We start from the raw sequence: 24,551 nt of genomic DNA, 5'->3' as shown, positions 1-24,551 counted from the left end.
TGTTTCCTTAGGACGTCCCTATTTTTATTGGAGAAATGTTGGAGGGTATGGAGTTATCCAGCTCTTAAGCTGTCTGAAGGAAATCCTGTAAAGTTTTTTTTTTTTAATGTTTAATGTATTATTATGTTTTTTATATATGTTGGAGGCTGCTCAGAGTGCTGGGGCAACCCAATAAGATGTGCGGGGTAGAAATAGTGAAATTACCATTATGGAATGGGACGTCCCTATTTTCATCAGAGAAATGTTGGAGGGTACGGGAGTGAGGAAGTCTGAGACAAACTTCTGTTTGTCTCTTTCCCTCCCTCCCCGCACCTTCCTCTGGATGTGTATCTAGTCTGCAGTGCAGCTTGGGCTTCCTTCCTTTTTGTCAGAGAGTCTACGTTTCCGTTTATACACCTTGCATTTGTGCTTTGCAGACACGCTAAACTATACGACAGTTGCAATAAATCAAGTTGTTAGGAGAGTCTCTTCCTCCCTCCCTCCCTCCCTCTCCCAAACTGTTCTGTGTCTCTTCTAGCTGTGTTTTAATAAGAAACTTGGTGACTTATGGTGAGGCAGCTGCATTTGGAAATCCTGTCAGCTAGCAAAATGACAACACTTTCTAAATCAGAAGGGAGACAAATACATTTTTAACAGGACCACCCAATTTCAGCACAAAAATGATCCTTGCATGCACACAGCTGGCTTCCTTGCCTTATAAAGCAAAAGCATGTGCGTATTTTCCTTTGGAGGAGTGCAGCTGTTTTTGCTTCATAAAGCTGCGTGCCATTTTTTTTTTTTAAAAAGTTTTATTTACTACAGAAGCCTATTATTTTAGCCATGTAAAGTGCTGCAGTATGATGATGATGATGATGATGATGATATAATAACACTGCACACTGGGCTGTGTGGGGTGTTGGGGAATGGGTAGTAACTGATGGGGGGCACATTTTGCTCCTTCTGGGATAGATTGCTCACCTTCCATTCCCCACCCTGTGCTCAGTTCTCACCTGTGGCTCCTAGAAGATGTCAGCAGGTGACATCTAGTATGGAAATACAACTCTGGGGGAAGCTTCACCAGTTCACATTCACTCTGGAAGTCATTTTATGACATTGTGGCGGAAGATGAATTTGATGAAGCATTTAAAGAAATTGGAGTGGGGGTATTTCCTTGGCTTTCTGCATGTTTATTTCTCTCTACATGGTTTGTGGACACTGAGTACTTTCCCATCCTCACCTTACCTTCTATCTTTGCAACAACCCTGTGAGGTAGGTGAGACTGAGTAATTAATATGTGTGCAGCTAAGCAGCATTTGGTAGCTGCAGTTCGTGTAACGTTAGACATGCAGACCCTGAAATGCTGAAATATATTCTTTTTGGGGTGCAGTCCTATACACTAAGCTTCTTCAAGCTGAGAATTTCTTGATCCAAATCCCACGACAAAAGGGAACTCGGCAGGGCGTTTTCCTGTCCAGGCAGTAGCAGCTCCCCTCACGCCCTGTTTGTCAGCTGCCTGCTTTCTAACAAGGGCGCTGTGGGGTGCATGACTGAAACATGCACTCCTTGCCAGAAGCTGCCTGTCACTTGTGTGCTACCCCAGTAGTCTTTCAGCGGCTATCCTGAAATTTAGCTGTGTTTATATTACCGTGCTGCTGAAACCTCCCTCCTGCTTTGCAAACAGCAGAAAGGAATGCAGACTGGAGGAGACCAAGGGCCCTGCGAGGCCACCCAGATCAGAGAGTTTTGTGCAGAAGCCCCTATATGGCTCTGTTTGACAGAGAGATGGAGATGGAGCTCTGCTCTGCTCCTTGTTTGGGAAGCTGGTGGGAGGGGAACAGGCCAAGGAGCTATATAAGCTGAAAAGGTTCACTTTGCCAGTGCACCACCCCAGAACAGCTCTCCCCAGCCAAGCGCTGACAGGTAAGAGGCAGGGAACCAAAGAAGTGATTTCAGGATTTGCCTGATGAGTTTAGATAAAGAAAGAAAAGGGGGGGGGGAGAGACTTTCTTTGCTGTTTCAATCCAGTATATTGGTGGTGCCTAGGAGAGCTCATCACACAATAAATGAGTAAATGTGCAATAATCCACGCCCACTGAGCTTAATTGGTGTTTGCTATTTTACTTCAGTGGGATGTTCCATGTACCCTTAGGTTGTGCTCCTGCTGTCTGATGCACTGCACATTTACTTGGAAGTAAGTCAGTCTAAACTCAGTGGAGTTTAATCCTAAGTAACTGCTGCAATTCTAAGGAAACATGTGGGACTTATTTCTGAGTAAACAAGCACTGGGTTGTGCTGTTTGTCCAGATCCAGTTAAGTGTTTATTTTTATGAGCGGATTTAAGCACATACTTACTTTTCCAGTGAAATTGGTGGGGCTTAAAGATACTATAATTTTGTCTCGATTGTGCCATTGCCTTATTCTCTGACCCTCACTTTTGCATTTCCACTTCGAAGATGAAGCTGGTATGATGTTTATAAGCAATGTCATTTGTAGCTAAGCCTCTGTAAGCCTTTCTGCCAGAGTATTCATTTCTCCTGCTGCATTGCTCTTTAAGCACCATCCTTGCTGGGAAAGGGTCTGTCTCTCTCTCTCAGTTATGATTCATATTTGTTCCTAGTGTGTTCTTGCTCTTTGGAAGCTGTGTGGATATTAGATCACAATCTGTACATTGTGAACCTGAAAAGGATTTCCCACTTCAGGCTTTTGACAGGTTCTTTTCACACCCTCACTGGGATTCTCAAGCTTGGAATGAACTGGAGGATTGAGACCAAACTGAATATGTGTGTGTGTGCATTTTCACATGGAACCCCTTTGGGGGGTTTTGCCAAATGGAAATCATATGCATTCACTTCTAGTCATGGCCTTAAGTTTGTAGCAAGAGGAGATATGTAGCAGAAACTTGTGTTTTGCTTATGTCGTGGTGTAAAGTGCCATGTATATACATTAATAGTGCAGCATAAATAAAATTACTATTACTACTTCACGTGCTGCTATTACTCCTAAGTAGTGCCTTTAGTGAGTCATAACTTCACTCTGTCCCTTGTTCTGTGTAAGTGTTGATGTTAACTAACAAGGGTAAATTAAATTATAGAGTGTATATTATACAAAAAAAGCATAATCTAGGATGGCTAGATGCAAAAGAGGACATAGTTCTGCAAGTTGCATAGAAGTGGGATATTCAACAGGTGTGGCTTGTCATGCAATAAACAACTGCTGAAATCCTATCTTCTTTCTGTTCATTGTCCTGTTTTGCATCTTATTCTCCTAATAATAGCTGCAGGCTAGGTTCTCATGGATGCCCTGTACCCAGTTGGGGCTTGTGGGTAGTCCAATGCTCATATGTAGACCTGTGCCAGTGGAGGGTACATGCACTAGAATCCCTCCAGTCACACTGGCTCTGAGCATGGTCCTCTCCATCACCTTTTAGCATAAATGCAAAGGAAACCCCCTTACCTACCCACTCCCACAGAAGGAGCAAATAGATGCATATTAAGCTCAGCTCCACTATATCACCATGCCTCCAAACTGGAGTGGACAACATTTGTTGACATACCACAATATTTACTGTAGCATTTCCTTAGTATACAGTTGCCATTCTTCTCATGTATATAATGTACTTGCTGAACTCTGCCTATATATTTGGACATTTAACTATTAGAACACACACACACCCAACTCACTCACTGACTGGGGGAAGCCCATTTTTTTGCTTTTCCTGCATGGTTTTTTTGTCAGTGTCTGACACCTCCACGCCTGAGCTTTGCCTGCATTGAGGCTGCAGGTCATCAGGACAGGACAGCTGCTTGTGCCCTTTCCACCTGCAGTCCAGTGCTTGTATGTGAGGAGAGGGAGGGGGAGAGAAGAGCACAAAGCCCAGGGCCTTCTCCATCGTGACACCATCCCTGCAGAAATCCCTTCCAAAAGAGCTTCATATGGCCAACTCCTTCCATGGTTTTCTAGAGGGCAACTCTTCTCTTTATAGCCCAGCCTAGCACCTGCAAAGGACAGCAATAGTAAATCTTCACTCGGAGTTGTGTTGTTTAAATTCTCCTTGTGTTGATTTCTGTCATTTCAGCTTATAAATACTGTAGATATTCACTTGGACAGCTTTGACATATTGTGAGTCTGTTTGTTTGGAAAGTGGGAAACAATAGAAGGATACTCTTCCTTCTCCTAATATCTAAATAAGCCACAATATGCAGACAGTATATTTCAATGAGATTTGCCTTTCCTGTAGCACACCTGGTATGCTGGGATGCCTTTTAGCTCTGTCCAGAAGAAGAATTAGCAGACAATTGCACATCTTAGGACAGCTTTCCCCAAAGTGCTACTGCCCTCCAGATGTTGTTGGAATACAAATCCCATCAGCCCCATTTAGCATCAGCAACGGTCAGGGATGATGGGAGTTGTAGTCCAACAGCAGCTGGATAGCACCAGGTTGGGGAAGGCAACCTCAGGCTGGTCACGTTTTTGCTGGCAGGCAGTCCCTTTGAACTCAGCAGGGCTTACTTCTCAATAGACATCCATAGGATTAAACTATTAAAAGACAGTCCTATGTATAAACCCCATTAGATGTAATGGGGTTTAATTTCTTAGTAAACATGCATAGGATTACTCATGAGAGATGCAGGTTTCTGGGTTACATTAGCAACTGCAGTTATGACCTTAGCACTCTGGAGCATCCCAGGGGCCTTAGAGCACTGCTTGCTTTTCTGTCACCAGAAGACACATGTTAAAATCTGCTTGAATTTATCCTAGTTACTAAATATGGTTTTCATTTAGAGTTCACCCTGCTCAGGCAGAAATGCAGCATTCCGCCTTCCCCCCTCCCTCTTAGGATTTTTGGCTCAGTTGGCTTGAGTTTGAGCAAACCACCCTTGACCTCTCCAGCTCTGTTCCAAAAACAGACATTTGAAAGACTTTGTTTCCTAATTAGGAAATCGTTTGTTCCAAACAGGCTAGCTAGAGGCACTCAAGTTAGGTAAGGTTTCCTCTGTGCTTTGGAGTAAAATGCTCAAGCATATATAGCCACTAGCTCCCCAAAATATGTGCTATTAAACATTTCTTTTCAGTAAAACTAAATATAAAAAGTCTTCTTCTACTTGTTGTTTTAAATTTAAGGTTTAATTTCCACCCCTCCCTGAGCGTTTCAGATGAACTATATTATACCCTCATCCACTTTTTATGTGAAGTAACCTGGACTGATGAGACAAAGTGATTGGACACATCCCGTTCTTTGAGGTGGACCTTTAAAATGTAAATGTGACAGATATAGATTTGCAAATGTGGGTTTATTACCACCCAGGGAAGAGCTGAGGTTAGTAGGAGCTCTTTGCTGAGCTCACTCATTTTGGGACAACCCCAGGTTTCCCCTGTGTGATGTGTATAGAAGTGGCCTCTTTCTGTATTTGTATTTTGGTATAAACATTTCCTTAAAGATCTCTTATCCCAGGTTGAGAAGACATTTGAATTCGGTTCCCTCTCACACCCAAAGCAAAGGCTCACTGGCTCACAAAGCATTTCCTTTGAACACTGCCTCACAGTTCCCATTCCTGAGTCCCAGGGTGTGTTCTGAGGGCACCATCTTGTATGTTTGGGACTGGATGAGAGGCCACCTGAGAATCCCAAATACTTCACCTTGAGTCCACTTTGGAAGAAAATGAACTAAATATTAGTGACAGCAGATACCAATGGAAAGGCACAGGAAATGCCATTCTTTGTTTCTAAGAGGCATTTAGAGCCTATGTTCTTTGTATTCATGCTAGACATCTCATTTTTACCTTCACCAGTTTGAGCTTTCATGTTGCTGCTCTCATGATGAGAACATCAAGTGCTTCTAGTTTCTTAATTAAGGCCTGCAGTGCTTGATCTTATCTGCCTTGATAAAATCCAGCACCGCAGGCCTTAATTAAGAAACCGGATAACAGTATTAGGTTGGGTTAAAACAAAAAAAATCCTTCCAGTAGCACCTTAAAGACCAACTAAGTCAGTTCTTGGTATGAGCTTTCGTGTGCATGCACACTTCTTCAGATACACTGAAACAGAAGTTTCCAGACCCTTCTATATAGTGAGAAGTTGGGGAGGGGTATTACTCAGAAGGGTGGTGGGAATGGGTGATTGGCAGATAGCTGTGATGAGCCTGTTGACGACTCTTAACGACTGCAATAGGTCTTATAGGAAGAAGCAAGGGGTGAAAAGGTGAAAAATGGCTTTGTCATGTATAATGAGATAAGAATACAAGGTCTTTGTTCAGGCCAGGTTTCTCCATGGTTTTAAGTTTGGTGATAAGTTGTAATTCAGCAGCTTCTCTTTCCAGTCTATTTCTGAAATTCCTTTGTAGTAAAACAGCTACTTTGAGATCTTGTATAGAATGTCCTGGGAGATTGAAGTGTTCTCCTACTGGTTTCTCTGTCTTGTGATTCCTGATGTCTGATTTATGTCCGTTTATTCTTTGGCGTAAGGTCTGGCCTGTTTGTCCAATATAGAGAGCTGAAGGACACTGTTGGCATTTGATGGCATACACAATGTTAGACGATGAGCAATTAAATAGTCCCGAGATGGTATGTGTGATGTTGTTGGGGCCAGTAATGGTGTTGTCTGGGTGTATGTGGCAGCAAAGTTGGCATCTGGGTTTATTGCAGGCTCTGGTGCCAGTGTCCGTGTTAGGTCTGGTTGTAGTATTATTGTGGGTTAGGAGTTGTTTAAGACTGGGTGGCTGTCTGTAGGCAATGAAAGGTCTTCCTCCCAGAGCTGCATGATGGGGGAGCGGGGGGGGGGTAAAATAGTAAAGGCGACTATGGGGTTGTGGCGCTCATCTCGCTTCAAGCTGAGGGACCCGACATTTGTCCACAGACAGCTTTCCGGGTCATGTGGCCAGCATGACTAAACCACTTCTGGCTCAGTGGGCAGGGGCGTACGAAGTGGGGGGCGGAAGGGGCGGGTCGCCCTGGGTGCCACTCTGGGGGGGGTGGAGGTGACAAGATGGTCCCTGCCTCCCCCCAGCTGTAGAGTGGCTGAGGGTGCACGCAGTCAGTATGGGCGCCACTCAAACAGCATCCGTACGGGCTGCTGCTCTCATGCACCATCCATACGGGCATCCGTATGGACTACCTCTCGCACAGCGACAGTATGGGCTGCCACATGTGTGCAGTCCATATGGGATGCCGCACATGCACACTCTGTACTGACATCATGCATGCATCACCAGATGTTGCCCCGCCCCTTGGCACCCCACCCCGGGTACTGGAGAGGGTTCCCCCACCACTGAAAACGGGAGACCGTGACAGAAGCTAGACTGCACAGAAATGCTATTTACGGGGTGGGGGGTGGGACCACAACTCTATAGATCAGTTATATATGCTGTGTTTCTCCACACTCAAACAGGTACCGAACACCTTTCTGGGTGTTGTCAAAAGAACTAACATTTAAGTTTATTTAACAAGATATATTTGTGCACCCATGAATACCTGAAACTGGTTTAAGTTCTGTGTATTTAAATGGATGCACCCAAACCTGCTTTCAGCCTTTGTTGATCCAAAGACCAAACAGAGGACAATAGCTGATAATCTAATATTAGACCCTTACATACACTGTAAATAACCATTTTGGCTCAGTCTACAGCTCAGAACTGAAGGCTGTCCTTCTCTATTGCAAGTTTGGATTAATTAAAGGATTACTGACACTCGTGTCCTGCTATTATCTTTCAAGGACTTACAAGCTAAATACAAATTGCCTAACAACCTGTTAATGTTATAATCCATTTAAATACCCGTATTTACATTGTTGAGCCTGCAATTTAATAGAGAGTGAGGCTCCCGATCAGGATTCTATATGCCTAGCATGGAAACAAAATGGAGCAACAAATGTATGCTTAGATCAGTATGTGGGGAGGGAGCTCTTAATATAATAGTCTCCAGGACTCAGGGCAGTATAGCAATAAGTATTATGATAAATTCATTAGTCAAACAAGAATGGATGCCTTTTTCGGACTATTTAGAGAAATACTATAGTATGATGAGCTCATGAGCAGGATTTGAGCTATAAGCAACAGAAGTAATTAGATTATAATATTGTGGTTATGATTTGATAGATAGAAGATAGGGTGCAGCAGAAGGAAAGAAGCAGCAACTCCATGGGGAAAAAGAGGTGGGAAGTCAACAAAAATAACAGAAAAGTCAAAATTGTGTTTTGACTGTATATGTTAAAAATGTTTAAACTTAATAAAATATAATTGGAAAAATATTCATTGGTCAAACTAAACATTACACTTAACCACATTGCTAGGTCTTGGTATGGGAAGTGAGGTGTAATGTTGTCACATGTGTTGTTTGCTCTAAACCAGGGATGGGAAACCTGTGGCCCTCCAGATATTCTTGGGACTCCAACTCCTATCATCCCTGACCATTGCTCATGCTGATGGGAGCTGGAGTCCAATCACAGGTTCTCTGCCCCTGCTCTAAATGAGTTTTTTTTTTTTGTGTGTGTGTGGCATTTCCTCCCTGCCACCCCAGAAGCTGCACAATGTGTGTGTGTAAACATTGGTAGTACTGAAAAATAGGTTTTGCCATCTGCTTCGGTAGTGTATGCCCTTAAGTAATATGGCTGCTCTGCTTGCATGGCCTAATGATTCCCTCCCTTTGTGCCAGTACTTTCACATTCAACTGTAAGAAAAGAAAGGGCTAGATTGTATCTGCAGGACAGTCTACATAACTATCGTGAAATTTATGAGGTGGAATGCAAAAGCAGCAACACATTCCAAAAGACAAGCATAGACCACATAAGAACTCCAAAATCATCAGGTGAATATAACATTTGGAAGTGACCCATATCTATTCTGAAGCCTCTGCCTGTTGGGAATGTGGAGAGTTGAAGGCTAGACTACTACACATGTACTTGGGCTGGTTTACAAGAAGATTTCAATGACCATTGTATACTGTGTTGTGTTTGCAATTTTTCTTCTTCCCTTGGTTATGTTCTATCTGGACCCTAAATAAGGCGCACAGTTTGGCCTGGACTTGCCACCTTGGTTGCTAATGAACCATTTAAAAAGCAAGCTCTTGATTAGGTAGTAAAACCTGGATGGGGAAAAACAACAACAGAGGACTTTGCATTCCAGAAGCATGTGGTACTTATATGAAGGAATGTTTTACATTAATTTAATGGCACATAGGCTAAGTTTTTGTGCAGGATTTTGGTGACAGTTATATTGCTCTAAAACCAGCCATTGTGACTGAATATCTTTTTTGACTGCACCCCATTGGTGCACAACTTCTCTGACATCCTCCTCCTCTTCCTTCTTCCTTTATTTATTCTCTTTTCACTCCTTATTTGCTTTCTAGCAATCCTGAGTTCACTCAGAAGTGACCAAGGAATGGATTTTGAGGGTTCTTAAGCCTCAAACAAGAGGAAAATATTTAAGTTTCCGCTGTTCTCCAGCTCAGGTCAAAATCCATGTCCCCATATTCCTACCGAGCCTCTTTGTCTCCAAAAGCGCCTTTCCTTTCTCACTGTCAAGGATGGAGATGGTAGCAGAGAGGATTAGAGTATCTCCCTCCTTCTCACCCCTTTGTCCTCCAGAAGCATTGCAGGGCAGAAGAGTGTTGGCCATTGGGGCTACTTTCAAGGCAATTACAATGGCCATGGCCCTTCGGAAGCCCACAAGTCCCAAAGGCCACCACTTTTAAAGTCATGAATTGCTGCTCTGCTACATGTCAGGACAACTGAGAGAGGTGACAGGGATTCCCTTTTTGCTACTGTTACTAAGTCTCTTCTAATTGGAGCCAGACTCCGTTAACTCTCAAAGCTAGCTTTCCCCTGCCCCCAACCATCACCACCGCTCCTGGGAATGTTTTCTTTTATTACATTGAGACTTCTCTGTTCTCTTTATAGGTCTGTACTTGTGTGGAAGGTCTGAGAAAGTTGCTGTAGAAGATGTGTGAGGAAGAGGACAGCACCGCACTGGTTTGTGACAATGGCTCAGGACTGTGTAAGGCTGGCTTTGCTGGGGATGATGCTCCGAGAGCAGTTTTTCCATCCATCGTGGGACGTCCCAGGCACCAGGTGAATAACTGGTTCAGCTACTGAAACACTGCTTGGTACAGAAGCCACAGGATTCATTAGCAATAATAACATGGACCTCGAAAAGAAAAGTTTTTTCCCCCCCACACACTCCCTTTACAATGCCACAGTCCTTATCCAATTTCTTTTAGATCAGTCCTGTTGATGTCAATAGAGTTTTGCCATGTAGCATGTTGTGGTCCAATTTAAAATGCAGTTTAAACTCTTGAACAGCCATATTGGAAGAGAGTAAACTTTCACCAGAGGCTGACAACCCTATTTCCTCAGCCAGTTTCTATAATTTGGAAAAAGAATAATTACATTCTTTCAACATGTGCATTCAACGGTGCTTTTTGGTTTTGGTTTTGTGTTTGCTGAGGTAGAATGGGAGAACCTTGATCAACAAGTAGAACTGACTAATAAAATTGACTAATTAGTTGACTAATTTAGAACATCTTGTAGGTTGGTAGACTAACCATAGATTGCTATAGAGATGAGTTTTAAGAAAGTCGGGGTGGGGACAAATATCAAGTAATCATAGCAAATCAAATATCACTAGTCAGATACCTCTTACTAAGGGCCCCTCAGGATGTCATTTTTATTGCACATTCATTATGATTTGTGCTCATGATTTTATCAGGGCAATAATATACAGTCCTGCTTTTAATACTGTTTATAGCTTTACATGCTTTGGGGTAGCCACACTTCTTCCTTTTTAGTCAGTGCATATCCCACAACTTCCTGCTGAAATCTAGTAACTTTTTATACCACAAATGTTCTGGTTTCTTTTGTTTCACTTTTGTTCCGCTATAGCCTCTCCAGACAGCAATAATGTGATAGCACTGGGGAAGCATCACAGAACAAGCTAAACAGAATACATCCATCAGTAATGCACTTTAAATAGCCATGTCATTAAACTTCAGATTCACAGCCTAAAATGATCCTGAAACTGTTGAGATATCCATAAGCTATAGACCTGAGTTGGGAGGCCCTTGTGTGTCCAGTCTCTGCATGTCAGATAAATGGAACTGTGGCTTGTATCAAGTAATCATTGTGACCCAACAAGAATGGAAAATGCACGTATTCAAGTCCATCAAGATAGCTATTGTAACACACTTCTAAAAAATGACTCTTTTTCTTTCTCTGTCAAAGCTGCAATACTATTTATCTGGAAGCAAATCCAACTGAAATACCTGAGGCTTACTTCCAAGTAAACATAGTTGAGGATCAGGCTGTAAATGTGAGCCATGGAAGTGGAGCCCTTGAGAAGAGTGTGCTGTCCAATATTTGCCACTAGATGGCTGTTCACTCATATTTATAGCATGTACCAGGAGTAAAGATGGCCATCAACTTGGATGACTTCAAAAGAAGATTAGACCAATTCATGGAGGATAAGGCTACCAGTAGCTGCTAGCCATAATGCCTATGTGCTGCCTCTACTGTCAGAGGTGGTATGTCCCTGAATACTGGTTGCTGAAAATCACAAGAGGGAAGAGTGCTGTTAAGCTTGGGTCCTGCTTATAGGCTTCCCATAGATATCTTGTTCGCCACAGTGAGAACAAGATGCAGAACTAGAGGGGCATATTCTTTGCATGCAGAAAGTCCAGTCTCTGGATGCAAAGGTTTGAGGAAGCACTATTATTGGGTCAGATCCCTGCCCAAGACTCTGGCAAGCTGCACTCCATCTGTGTAGGTGATGCTGAGCCAAAGGGACCAATGATCTGAGCCAAAATAAAACAGCTTTCCTATGTTTCTATTCCATTGGCCACTTTTTCCTATTACGTTTGTTATAGTTATGCTCGGTGGGGAAACAATGAAGGCTGTTTCCTCAACCTTTTATTTAAAAGTAAGATAGAAGGTATGGGTCATCTTGTTTGCTTTGTTTCATTGCTTTCTTATGAGCCTGTTGTCATCGTCACCTTTTCTCCCTCTCTTACTTAGGGTGTGATGGTAGGGATGGGCCAGAAAGATAGCTATGTAGGAGATGAAGCCCAAAGCAAGAGGGGGATCCTGACCTTGAAATATCCAATAGAGCATGGAATCATCACAAACTGGGATGATATGGAGAAGGTATTTAAACCACAAATTAAAATAGAATATAATGTAAAATGAATGATAAGCAGAAGCAGGGATTTTTGCTGTCTTTTTTTTCTGAGGGGGGTGGAAGGTTGTGTTTTGCCTGTGTCTTTCTGGTGAGAACAATCTGCATATCTTCTGTTATTGGGATTTAATTCCCCCCCCCCCAATAAGTTCATGGTGTTTGGTGTTCCAGTAAGGACTTCACAAGAATGCATATTTGCTGCTATGATTTGGAACTACATAAAGACTAATTAAGAAGTCACAGAAAGAAAATGCAATTAACAAAAAGTGGTGGCTAGGGCTTCCTTTATCTGGAGTGGGTGTGGGTGCTTCTCCACCACTGCTGGTAATGTAGACATCTTCTGCCCATGGAGGTTATCCTTACTCACATTGTGCTTATTGGGAGCTGTTTCTCCTCCTTGCTCTCAGTCATCACAGCTGCAATGAATATTGCATTCACATAGGTGACACCTCCCCCTCTCATAGTTCTGAATCAGACATTGCTAGTTTGGGATGGAATTATGCAGTCCACTTAGCCACATGGGCAGAAGATATAGATCAAGAGTGGGCAGAGGAGTAGATTGGGATTTGCAATGGTTTGAAAATTGTGACGATTAAAGTGTTTTCCCCACCTCCTGTATTAGGCTGCTGAAAGCTTGGGGGGGGGGGGGAGGATTATTTGTGTGAGAACAGATCTATGTGCAAGCTCCAGTTTTGTTACTGAAAGCATGTGCCTGTGGCGTTTGTACAGAGCCCCCAGTCGTTTCACGGACTATTGACCTGTACACCACTGCTTTATTCTTCTGCTGCCACCAACCAGGTTTCTTCTGGTGAAATACTGAGTCTCAGTCAGGTTGTAAAGTCAACATGAAGATTAAAGTTTATTGAAGAACAAACAAGTTTTAAATATGTTCAGAACAGTTTCTCAAATGCGCGCCCTTAACTAGATGTGGCACTATCTCACATTGTCACACTTTTCTCTCTCAGTTCTATCCCTGTCTCTCACTCTGTCACAACCGCTATATTCATCTTTTACTCGCTCTGTCTGACTCTGACTCTCCTATCTTCCAATGGTAAAGCCCCTGGGCTGAGCCTCAAAAACAGGTAGGCTCCACCTCTGAGCTTTCTCATTGGTCAATCTACATTAACCATTCCCATCCCCCTGTACAAACATAATCACAAGGAATGGGCAAATGCCACAGTGCTCAGGAACACTTCAGTCCACAATGCTATGTCTGCCTTCTTGAGCCACAAGGGTCCAGTAAATTATCCAAGCCTAAAATCTGCCTACCCTTGATGTAGAAGAGGTTACCTGGGCTGACATGGGTGAAACTATGGAGATATAGCACTTGCAGTCTAAAACATTCAGTTCTAATGTCTCATAAGTGTTCTGTAGCTACTGGAGCTTCAGAAATATTGTCAAGGTGGGTTGGTGGCCTGTGGCTGTTTATTATAATATTATAATAAAAATTCACTTTGCCTTTTATTAATACAGATTTGGCACCACTCTTTCTACAATGAGCTGCGTGTTGCCCCCGAAGAACATCCAACTCTGCTTACAGAGGCACCTTTGAACCCCAAAGCTAACCGAGAGAAAATGACACAGGTAAACAGCCTCTTCTTAGCCTTAAGGTCCTTGAATTACTATATATTTATGTATTTCTCCGTTAAAGTTCTATACGGTGTAGATGCCAGCTGTATTTCTGATTGTTGATGTAGGTTATACACTGGTTTTGGTGGTTCTTTCTTCTGAGTTTGTAGGTGACCTTTATCTGTATTGGACTCTGTACTTCAGGACAATAAAAGGATTAACTCTTACTTTTCATTGAATGGTTGGGATTTCAGTTCATGTTGTTAATATTTCATGGCACCACATATATATTGGTGTGAAACCCATTTCAACTTCCCTGGTTTCCTGAGAATTGTAATTTTCTGAGGAATGGAAGTGACTATTAATCCTGCTTAGGTTTGTAAACATCCCCTAGCTGCATAGTACTGATTTTTATTTCCTTAGAAAAGATGTCATGTTATACATTAACCCTCTCTAAATTAACGGAAACTTCTGGTGTTAGTCATGAGTTCTATTGATCCAGTTAGTGGAACCTTGCTGTGTTTGCAGGTTCTGGGTGCATTGATTAGGATTGTGGAAATCATTTAAATTATGTGCTGTTGGTAATTAATGGTTACGACCCTATTGCACAGAGTAACAAAGACGATAGAACAAACCCGATACTTTCATTTTGTTTGTTTGTGTTTAATTACTTTTCAGATTATGTTTGAGACTTTCAACGTCCCAGCTATGTATGTTGCTATTCAGGCAGTTTTGTCCCTCTATGCTTCTGGGCGTACAACAGGTAAGAAAGTGATGGGAGTTTTTGGATTTGTGAAAAGGAAGAAGAGTACATAGATATCAGGATAAATTCTGCCCGTTTTGTGTTGTATCTAGGGATTGTGCTTGATTCTGGGGATGGTGTCACCCACAATGTGCCAATCTATGAAGGCTATGCACTGCCTCATGCCATCATGCGCCTGGACTTAGCCGGCCGTGACCTTACCGACTACCTCATGAAAATCCTGACAGAACGTGGCTACTCATTCGTTACTACTGGTAAGAGAAATACTTAGGATTGAGATTCGCTGAACATACTTTTAGGAGCTTTACAGACACGTGGTTGCTTTCAGTAATGGTGAACAAGTTTTTCTATTAACACATCTTGCCTAGCACTAAGTCTCCTGACCCCCTGGATGTGATGTGGAGACAGATGGGAGGCGGGTGAAAGTTCAATCTGGCCCAAAATGTTTTGCAAATTGGGGGCTTCCTGCTGGGATGTGTATTTATTTATTTTGAATGCAGAACATTGCAATTTTAAAAGCAAAGCAAGAGTCCTGTTTCATTATCATGAATAATACTGAACTAAAGATAAGCAATGCAGTTCCTTTCTTTGATTGCCAAAATTCTTTGGCGATCACTCGTAGCCGAGTAAGATCAATCAATCATTCTTTGATTGCTGAAATAGTGTGATTTACACAGTACTGTTTGTAATTTAAACACAAATCTTTGCTTTGAATCCCATCTGCAGCTGAACGTGAAATTGTCCGTGACATCAAGGAGAAGCTTTGCTATGTTGCCCTGGACTTTGAAAATGAGATGGCCACGGCTGCTTCATCATCATCCTTGGAAAAAAGCTATGAGCTGCCTGATGGTCAGGTGATCACAATAGGGAACGAACGTTTCCGCTGCCCAGAGACACTCTTCCAGCCCTCTTTCATTGGTAAGATAACTTACACTGTTTATTGGCCAATTATATTATTATACACCTGCAAGAAATTCAGTCACCTCGCTCTAAATGGCTACACCTACTTGGTTAATAAAAATGGAGAACAAGTGGTCCTCAGGATGTCATCATCCCTGGTAATGATAATGGATGCTGAGCTGATGAAAGTTGGAGTCCAACTTCCTCTCGGGGGCTATAGGTTTCCATAACTGCTTCTACGCCAACACAACCAATGATCCTTGAACACCCATCCCTCAGTTCACTTCACTTTCTGATTTGCTTTATATGCTAGAGGTGATGTGGAGCATTTCACCCATGGTGTGGTAAAAACCTGGACATGTTTTGTCAGGAGCTGGCTGCCTGACAAGTGTACAAAAATAGCATAAACTAAGGCTTAAGACAGCGAAGTGAACTTGCTGCCTTAGGGTAAATGAATGTTATTGTTGGCAGCTGTAACATTTGGGAAGAGTTGTTTGATAATCAAAGTTGTATATAGTAGCAGCATTCCTTGACAGGGAGATGGTCCAAGCAGTTACATACCTGTGAATTCTAGATTCAGGTAGGTAGCCGGGTTGGTCTGTCACAGTAGAAATAAATTAAAAAATTGTCCAGTAGCAGCTTAAGAGACCAACTAAGTTTGTTCTGGATACTGTATAAGCTTTCGTGTGCATACACACTTCTTGAGATACACTGAAACAGAAGTCACCAGACCCTTATATATAGTGGGAGAGTGGGATGGGGTTTTTTCCAGAAGGGTAGTAGGGGATGGGTGACTGACTCAATGGTAAAGCTGTTGACGACTGTTAATAACTGCAATTAGTCCTAAAGGAAAAAGCAAGGGATAGTATGCAGATGACCAAAAATAGCTTTAGCATGTGTAATGAGACAAGAATCCAATATCTCTATTCAGACCAGGTGTTTTGAAAAGCCCAACTCTAGCTGGATATGTAAATGTTGAATAACTGTATTAGGAATTCTTAGCCTGCATTGAAAATTGTAAAGGTGCCTCTATTCTTCTTTCAGCTCTGTCATTCCCTTTATAAGAAACATTTTAAGAAACCAATTATTGCACTTCTAATAACTTTTGCCTGACTTCAACCTGCCACAAGATATTGGGGTTTTTTTTCTAGTTAAGTCTGCACACAGTTAATTGACTTCTATATGCTAGGCTTTGAATAACAATTTCTCTCAGCCTTGAATTAGTTTAAGGCTACAGTGGTACCTTGGTTTTCAAATGTAATCTGTTCCGGAAGATCGTTCGACTTCTGAAACATTCGAAAACTGAAAGCGGAAGCCTCAATTCAATAGGGAAACTCAAAATGGAAGCTGTGTAGTATGTTTGGCTTACCAAAAATTATTCGAAAACCGAAGCAGTTACTTCCGGGTTTTCGGCGTTAAGGTTCCAAAACGTTCGTCAATGGAGACATTCAAGAACCAAGGTTCTACTGTATTTCATTAAGGTTCATTCTAACATCTTGTCCACACCTTCACAGGTTGGTGACTACTGGGTTCAGTCTTCTCAGTTGTGGCACCCACAATTCTACTATCCTAAGGCATGGTTAGAATTTTAGGATCCATCTGCCACTTAACATATATGGCACCAATTTAAAACTATTTCATTCTCCGAGACCTTGACAGCGGGTGCATTTTGAATTTATGATTTTGTTGTTGCATGTATTTAAGTTTATCAATTGTTTCTGGTTCTGTTTTCTTTCTGATTGCCATTTTTCTAATTATTATAATGGATGTATTTTAACACTTGACTATAATCCACACTTGGAGAGGCAGCTCAAAAGTTGGAAAGCCAAGGCAAATATATTTTAAATAAATTATTTCTCAACCATCACAGGTATGGAATCTGCTGGCATTCATGAAACCACCTATAACAGCATCATGAAGTGTGACATTGATATCAGAAAAGACCTCTATGCAAACAATGTACTATCTGGTGGAACCACTATGTACCCTGGCATTGCAGACCGAATGCAAAAGGAGATCACTGCCCTGGCACCCAGCACTATGAAAATCAAGGTACTGCATTATTTGATTATTATCTAATTTACAGTGGCAAAGTAGGCCAGCATATTTTAAGGTGACTAGCTAGCTGAACATATTTTAATGTAACCAAGATAAGCCAGAAAGGGATATGTAAAGCCCTTAATAAAATCTTGATGCAGAAAAGATTAAAGCTAACTAAACAACTTATCCCACTCCAAAGCCAATATAGGGAAAGACAGGAACTGAAGAAAGTAGAAGACCAAGCAGAGGGGATACCCAGCAGCACAGTGATTCTAGGGCAAGTTTACACCATTTAAAAAAAATTCTTGCAAGAAAATGTAATTAGATTATTTCCTGATGATACCATGGTTAAGCTCCTGTAAGTACTCTGGTGATCTTCCCCAAGGTTTTGCAGGAAATCACCCACTCAATTTAAACTGCCTTTAAAAACAGGGCAAAATATAAATCTGATCACGTAAGAGTGCTTTGGCAAGAATACTGAATTGCCCCAGGTGAACGAAACCCAGTGTTTACTTTTCTCCTGTCAAAAACAATTGCATAAGCACTCCTTTAGATAGGAAGACTTTAGAAGCAGTTCTTACCTGCTTGTGTCAGATACACAAGTATGGACAGATAAAACTCTTTTGTTTATCCATTTTTGCCATAGGAATGGCTTGCATCACTCCACTGAATTAAATTTCTTCATGCAGTTCATTTTATCATTGCATACAGCATTTTAGCTACATCCATTTCTCTTTTGTACAGATTATTGCTCCCCCTGAACGCAAGTACTCCGTTTGGATCGGTGGTTCTATCCTTGCCTCTCTTTCCACCTTCCAGCAAATGTGGATCAGCAAACAAGAATATGATGAAGCTGGTCCATCTATTGTTCACCGCAAATGCTTTTAAACTGCTTCTCTCTTTCCTATTTTTTTTTCTCTCTCTCTCCTTTCCTCTCTCCCCGAGCACATTACTGTGAATATATTCAGGAATAGCAATGTTTTTATAACTCCATTCCACTTATCTTAATAACAATGGCTCTGGCTATGTTTCCAATTAGATTCTGTGTATTTTGGGGGGTGGGGTGGGGATAGAATAAATTGTAAACATGCTACCAGTTGGGTGCCTGCAATTTTTCTTAATAAAAACACCTCCAGTTGTTCTTACTCAGCTGAAAAACTGCAGTTCACAAAAGTCATGGAATCTAAGACAGAAAATTCAGATGCGCTGCAAATGTTCCATCACTGTCACTGTTTTAAATCCACTTTATTTTCATAGTATTTCAGCATAATAACATATCCTGATTGAATGCCACCATGAACTCTATCATGACAGAACAACAAAATAACCTCAAAATGGGAAAGGGCAATAAATATCAAATTATTAAATCTAAAATGTACAAATATAAAATGTCAGTAACTTTTGGAAAACACTGTAGGAAAATCTGGCAGCCATGTTCTCCTTTGGGCAGCTGTTTTTGAGGTGGTTTGTTTTCCCATCCACATCACCTCAGGTCCAATACAGTTATTTTTACATCTTTCCCAATGACGTGTTTACATATCTGCAAAATAAGTCACCAAAATCAATCATGGTTATACGTCGGTGAGGAATCTGCTGCAAGAGGCAAATTGCCTCTGAAGTCAATCGAGAACGTGCTATTTAAGAGACAGCAGATGATGAAAGCGTTTCTGTTTGAAAATATGGTACTTCTCCTGGAGGTTAGTGCTGGTTCAAAGGAAAAGAACCATGGTGCCCATAAAGCAGCATTCTCCCTCCTCATCCTTGCCTTGCCATCTCTTGTAACTCACACATCAAATTGGAGGCAGTAGTTTCCCAGTCTCAGGCAGCCTACATTCCATATATTTAAAGCACATGACTTCCCCCAAAGCATTCTGGGAACTGTAGTTTAACCTTCACAATGCACAATGCCTAGCACCCTTAAATAACTACAGTTTCCAGGATGCTTTTTTGTGTGGGGAGAGGGGACATTTTATATGCTTTGAATGCTGTGTGTACAGCCTAAATCACATCTTGGTCAATGTAAGACCAGCCACATTTTTTCCTGCAGCCTTATGAAAGTGGATGTTTGGTGTCTGTGATGTTGGAAAATTAGTGCTTTAATTGTGACCAAAAAGCAGGAACAATGGGGTGAAATGGAAGAGAGTACACTTTAACTTAGTTAAATTTAAAATTAGTGTCTTTTAGTTCAGAGCAGCTGGGCTGCATATATAAACCTATGCAGTTTACGCTTCTTCCTCACCAGGCAAAAATAAACATTTCCAGTGAAGGGGAAGGAGAATTCACATTTCCTCTCTCCCACTTTCTAGATGAGTTCTGCATACTCTAGAAACAAGCAAAGAGAACACCCAGAATGACAGAGCACAACTCTCTTTTGAGGAAAAGTTACAGAATTGGGGGCTTGTTAAATTGGAAAAAGAGTTACAGGGGCATGATAGGAGAGAATGGATGGGGAGAAGCTTCTCTCCCTCTTGGAGATTCAAGGAAGACGAAAAGGAAGTGCTTCCTCACACAATTATGGAATTCACTCCTGCAAGACATTGTGCTGGACAAACAAACACACAGACAGACAGACAGACAGACATACTCAGCCAAACTGTTGAGAAGTAATGCTTACATTAAATAGTCTAGGATCCTTGGTATGGGGATGAAAGCCCTTCTTTTTACAAGCAGAAACTTCCAACATGCCAGCATTAGTAAGTCTGAAGACTCCCGTGCTAGAAAGCAAAGAAAGTATTATGTCCAAGGAAGCAAACAGAACAGAGCAAAAAATAAAATAAAAATGTACGTCTCAATAATGTGTGAAAAATCAGATGCATGAGCAACTTTAGGGAGTTTGCCAGAGGAGCATTTCAATTTAAGCTCACACCTGAGGACTAAGACACGGACAGCTCAATTCTATGCAGCACCAGTAGCAGAAGAGGTACGTATATACAGCAACTGTAACAGCTTCCTATGAAAGAAAAGTTGCTGAAGATTAATTCAGCTCTGCCCAACTGTATTTATAAATGATGCACCAGCAGGAGAGCGGGTTCCTTCACCAGAGAAGAGGATACTTCCTCTCTCCTAGTGATGAAATGGGTCATTTCTGTAGCACATTTGCATCACATATGTAGGATTGTAACTGCTGCCTCACGTATTGGACAAACAAGATGCAAATGATGCCACACTGCATCCAGTGTGACATCATGAGCAGAGTAATATCCAAAAAGTAGATCCTGCTGTGGAAAATTCTGAACTTGCCTAAACCAGACTAAAATAATTGCAGTTGATTAAGCATTTAATTTTTAACTTAATCCATCAAGGTTGACTGCACCTGCGCATTACATGTTAAAAAGACTCAGATTTAATCTCCAACTAGAAGGATATCAAGTAACAAAGCTGGCAGAGATGCTTGCTTTGGAACCTATCCCTGGAGAAGCCACTGCCAACCACACGAGATCACACTGGGCTACATGATCCAATGCCGTATTTTGTATGTTCAAGTTTTATGCTCAACACTTGAAATAAAGTTCATCTCCTTATTTCCCTTTTTCCATTCCCCATGACAGTAAAGCAAAATTGCACCAAAAAATAAATATGCCTACAAATTAACATTCCCACCAAATAAACTGAGTTAAAAAAACAAATGCCTATAGCACAAAATTACGCAACGCAGTAACTTGCCTCCAGTGAGGAGTGGATGAGGATATGCATGCATGTGGACCTCTATGGACTTGAGTATACGCAGACCCGAATATAAACTGAGGCACCTAATTTTACCACAAAAAAACTGGCAAAACTTATTGACTCGAGTATAAGCCTAGGGTGGGAAATGCCGACAGCGGCAAAGGTGGCGGAGGAGGAAGGAGCAGCCCCAAAAGGCTGCTTTCGGGTTGCTCGTTCCTCTTCCTGTGCCAGTAGCAGCTTTTGCCGCTCACAAGGGCAAGCACAGGAGCCATGCTTGGCAGAGTGGCAGTGGCACTAGCAGCGGCAGCAAACAGTAAGTGGGACCCAAGTATAAGCTGAGGGGAGGGGGGGCTTTTTCAGCATTAAAAATGTGCTGAAAAAGTCAGCTTATACACAAGTATATACAGTAATCAAAATCTTTAAAAGAAAACAGGGACCCTGAAATTAAATTGCCACTTAAAATTGCCAATATGAATTAGCAATAAGAATTAAGTCTAAGTTACAGTCCAAGTTACAATACAGTTCCAGTCCAAACCTGTACTTCAACCCTGTACTTCAATCCTTCACTTTGTCTGTAGTTCTGTAGTTTGCTGATTACAGAGACATCTTTCTGAACATTGCTGATGGATGGAGTCAGAGAGAGAGAGAGAGAAATAACTTACTCGTTATGTTTTGGTGAACAAACAATTGCAATAGCCTCCGGTAGCATTAGCTGATAAGAACAATGTGTATGAAGATCAACACTGGATAAGAATGCCGTCTGTGTTGGATGTGTCTACAAAGAAAGGAAAATGTCTACTTAGTGGATGGATTTTTTTTTTAACAGATCAAGGTCAAGTACAATCAAGGAGAAATCATAGTTAGTCTGAAGGCTTGTTGTATGATTTTCTAGCAACCGTTTATGTTATTTCCTTCACCCAAACAGACAGCATGACAATTCTCATCAGCAAAGAGGGTGCTTCAAAGTCATAGCAAAGGTACCTGTTGTAAGTTACTCACTGCACCATAGGTGGGCTGGTAAGGAAAGGGAAATTACTGAAAGGAACAGAAAACTAAAGCCTTTGACCATGAAACTATATCAAAGAAATAGGGGCAGAAAATGACAAACTACTACATGGAAAATTTAATTAAATTGGCAGGTATAGGTATATAATTTGCATTGTTTTGGTCAGACATACAAACGATTGATGTACAGGAGGCGGGGATGTAATCTGTCTTTCTTGTTTGTAGCTGAAAAAACAGTGCACAGTGCTAATTGCCTGACTCCTGTGTCACAAAACAGCCTCCCCAGAGGAATTTCCCCCTTGACTGACTGAAGTTTAAACTTCACCCCCAAAATGGGATGGGAAGTCCCCAAGCAAATGTTTTCTTGCAAAACTTTTCAAGGCACTTGGGGGATGTGGGAGGCAATGCCTGGCACGTACTGAAGTGATTATTTAATTGCTTTGGCACATGTCCAGCTGGCAAGCTCACCTGAGCCACTGTTCAGGACATTTCTGTATTTACCAGGGCCAATTGGGGGCGGGGGTACATTTGCAAAATAACACCAGCATTTTAATCAGGAACGCTGTGTTGGGGGAAAAGTTAACGTCTTCTCTCCCTACAGTCCTGGTCACTGTTTCCCTGTGACTGCTATTTAAATTTTGAAAAGATCAGTGTCTATACCTACCTAGAGTTGCTATATATATTCTTGCAATGCCTTTTTTTTTTTTTGTATGGCTGCAGCATTTAATGACTTATTTGTTATTTTGCCTATTTGTTGATTTGCCTTTTTAACAACAGTTGCATACCACTTATTTATAATAAAACATCTAAACGGTTTCAAGGTACATCAGTAAATCAGTTTAAAATAATGACAATTAACAGTAAGAAAGATTGAAACACATAACCATCTTCGTGTCTGGATAGAGTTGCCTAAGCAAAAATATTTTAAACAAATGTTTTAATTAATTAAATTAAAGCTCAAAACGTGTCCTGGTTTATGGTATCCTAATTAAACTAGTAGAATATATATTTTTAATGCATCATTATCATTATTAGTAGCAGTAGTAGTAGTAGTACTTATAATGTCTCCTAAAGGATGCATCTGCCTCTTTCTGTCACACAAGAATTTTTTTGTTTAAAAAATGGGATGACAATATGCCCTGCTATCATAAGCACTTCTGTGTAGGCATAACAAATCTGAAGATCTAGTCAACAAAAGTAGACAGACCTGTACTTGTTGAAAGATTTTCAGTGCCCTAAGGGGCTACAGAACACTTGGTACATGTGGGTAGCAGGAAGGTTAAGGAGGAATAGTCTAGGGATAGTGCTTTCATTTTGAAAACAAACTGAATGCACTACCTTTCACTTTCCATTACGACAAGCATAAAACAATAACGAATGTGAAAAACAAATGTCAGTGCATGTGTTATGTTACAGGCAGTAGCAGACAAGATGGGTCTCCACCGAAATCCATGGAAAAATTAAACCAGAGTAAACAGGGGCGCCGACTTATAAAAAATATTGGGGGGGGGGCCAAGACCTCCAAACCGCTGCTGCTGGGGGAACGAAAGGGGCGAGCCCCTGGCTGCCCCGACCTTAAGTGAACCTGTGAGGGCCCGCCCTTTGCGGCAGCCAATTGGCTGCCGCCGCGGGCGGTGAATATTAATGAGCTAGGGGGAATCCCTGCTTCTCGTGGGGCTGACGCCAGCCCCGCGAGATTGTTGATGGGTCGAGAGCCCGCAACCCCACCCCCTCTCTAGATCGGGAGTGGCTTTGTTTTAACTCATTACTGAATGTATTTTAAAAGGTAACTATCGTCAAACAAGGAAGATAAAAAATACCAACATAATTTTGTGATTTTACAAAGCATAATATAACTAATAATTTTCTCAAATTATTGGGGGGGCAGAGCCCCCCCAACGAATTTTTGAGGGGGCTCGGGCTCCCTCAGGCCCCATGGAGTCGGCGCCTATGAGAGTAAAATGGAAATAAACCAATGCAACTAAAATGAAGATAAAGCAAAAAGGACATCGGCTTAAAAACAAAACCAATTCCCCCCCCCCATTGCACACCCTTAGAATAGTTTACCAAAAATATTGTTTCTGTAAGGAATGTCTTCTGCCTATTTCTTCACTGAGATCCACAGCATATTTATGTATATACGTACATGGATCCAGCCCAGAGTGAGGAGATCGTGTTGGTCTTGAACACTGAACAGCTCTTCCACATTCTCCATGTCGCAATAATCTGGCCCCGCAGACTGTTTTGGCACTATCACATGAGTAATAGTGAATTCGTTATGGGTCTGTAAAATAAAAGTGTGGCAAGATAGCTTTGGGAACAAGCACCGAACGTCGACCCTCATAACCATCACCATTACCAACCGGATCAGTTTTTAGTGCTCTTATCATAGTTGCTGTGCTGATTTACACGAAGCGATACTCAGGTTCATCACAGTAACAGACAAAGCAGCAATGACGGAGGTCAACATTG

At 41.6% G+C, this 24,551-nt stretch overlaps 2 protein-coding genes across 3 annotated transcripts in view; one reads left to right on the top strand and one right to left on the bottom strand.

Annotated features, from left to right (window-relative positions):
• Nucleotides 1–1,755: 1,755 nt before the first annotated feature.
• ACTA2 (actin alpha 2, smooth muscle) lies at nt 1,756–18,501 on the top strand. The gene is made up of 9 exons (XM_083740185.1): nt 1,756–1,899; nt 9,868–10,038; nt 11,977–12,105; nt 13,610–13,720; nt 14,384–14,468; nt 14,561–14,722; nt 15,195–15,386; nt 17,239–17,420; nt 18,153–18,501. The coding sequence occupies exons 2-9, from the start codon at nt 9,910–9,912 to the stop codon at nt 18,294–18,296; spliced, it is 1,134 nt and encodes a 377-aa protein (XP_083596311.1). The 5' UTR covers nt 1,756–1,899; nt 9,868–9,909; the 3' UTR covers nt 18,297–18,501.
• A 122-nt stretch (nt 18,502–18,623) lies between these two features.
• The window catches only part of STAMBPL1 (STAM binding protein like 1), a 28,408-nt gene continuing 22,480 nt past the window's right edge, over nt 18,624–24,551 (bottom strand). For both annotated transcript variants that reach the window (XM_083740133.1, XM_083740134.1), the window contains exons 8-11: nt 24,226–24,363; nt 21,737–21,849; nt 20,023–20,122; nt 18,624–18,948 (exon numbers count right to left, since the gene is read on the bottom strand). In XM_083740133.1, coding sequence (XP_083596259.1) covers nt 18,892–18,948; nt 20,023–20,122; nt 21,737–21,849; nt 24,226–24,363 — 408 coding nt within the window. In that variant the 3' untranslated portion in view covers nt 18,624–18,891. The remainder of the gene's footprint in view (nt 18,949–20,022; nt 20,123–21,736; nt 21,850–24,225; nt 24,364–24,551) is intronic.

The sequence above is a fragment of the Podarcis gaigeae genome, assembly GCF_964106915.1.
Source record: "Podarcis gaigeae genome assembly, chromosome: 5".
Classification (NCBI taxonomy): Eukaryota; Metazoa; Chordata; class Lepidosauria; order Squamata; family Lacertidae; genus Podarcis; species Podarcis gaigeae.
The sequence above is the reverse complement of the archived record's forward strand: the minus strand, read 5'-3'. Positions and strand labels throughout refer to the sequence as shown.

Excerpts from the sequence above, each read along its gene's own strand:
- ACTA2 (XM_083740185.1), top strand. The coding sequence starts at position 9,910 with ATGTGTGAGGAAGAGGACAGCACCGCACTGGTTTGTGACAATGGCTCA. Across the intron at positions 15,387-17,238 it reads CTTCCAGCCCTCTTTCATTG|GTATGGAATCTGCTGGCATT; the intron begins GTAAGATAACTT and ends CAACCATCACAG. Across the intron at positions 17,421-18,152 it reads CCAGCACTATGAAAATCAAG|ATTATTGCTCCCCCTGAACG; the intron begins GTACTGCATTAT and ends TCTTTTGTACAG.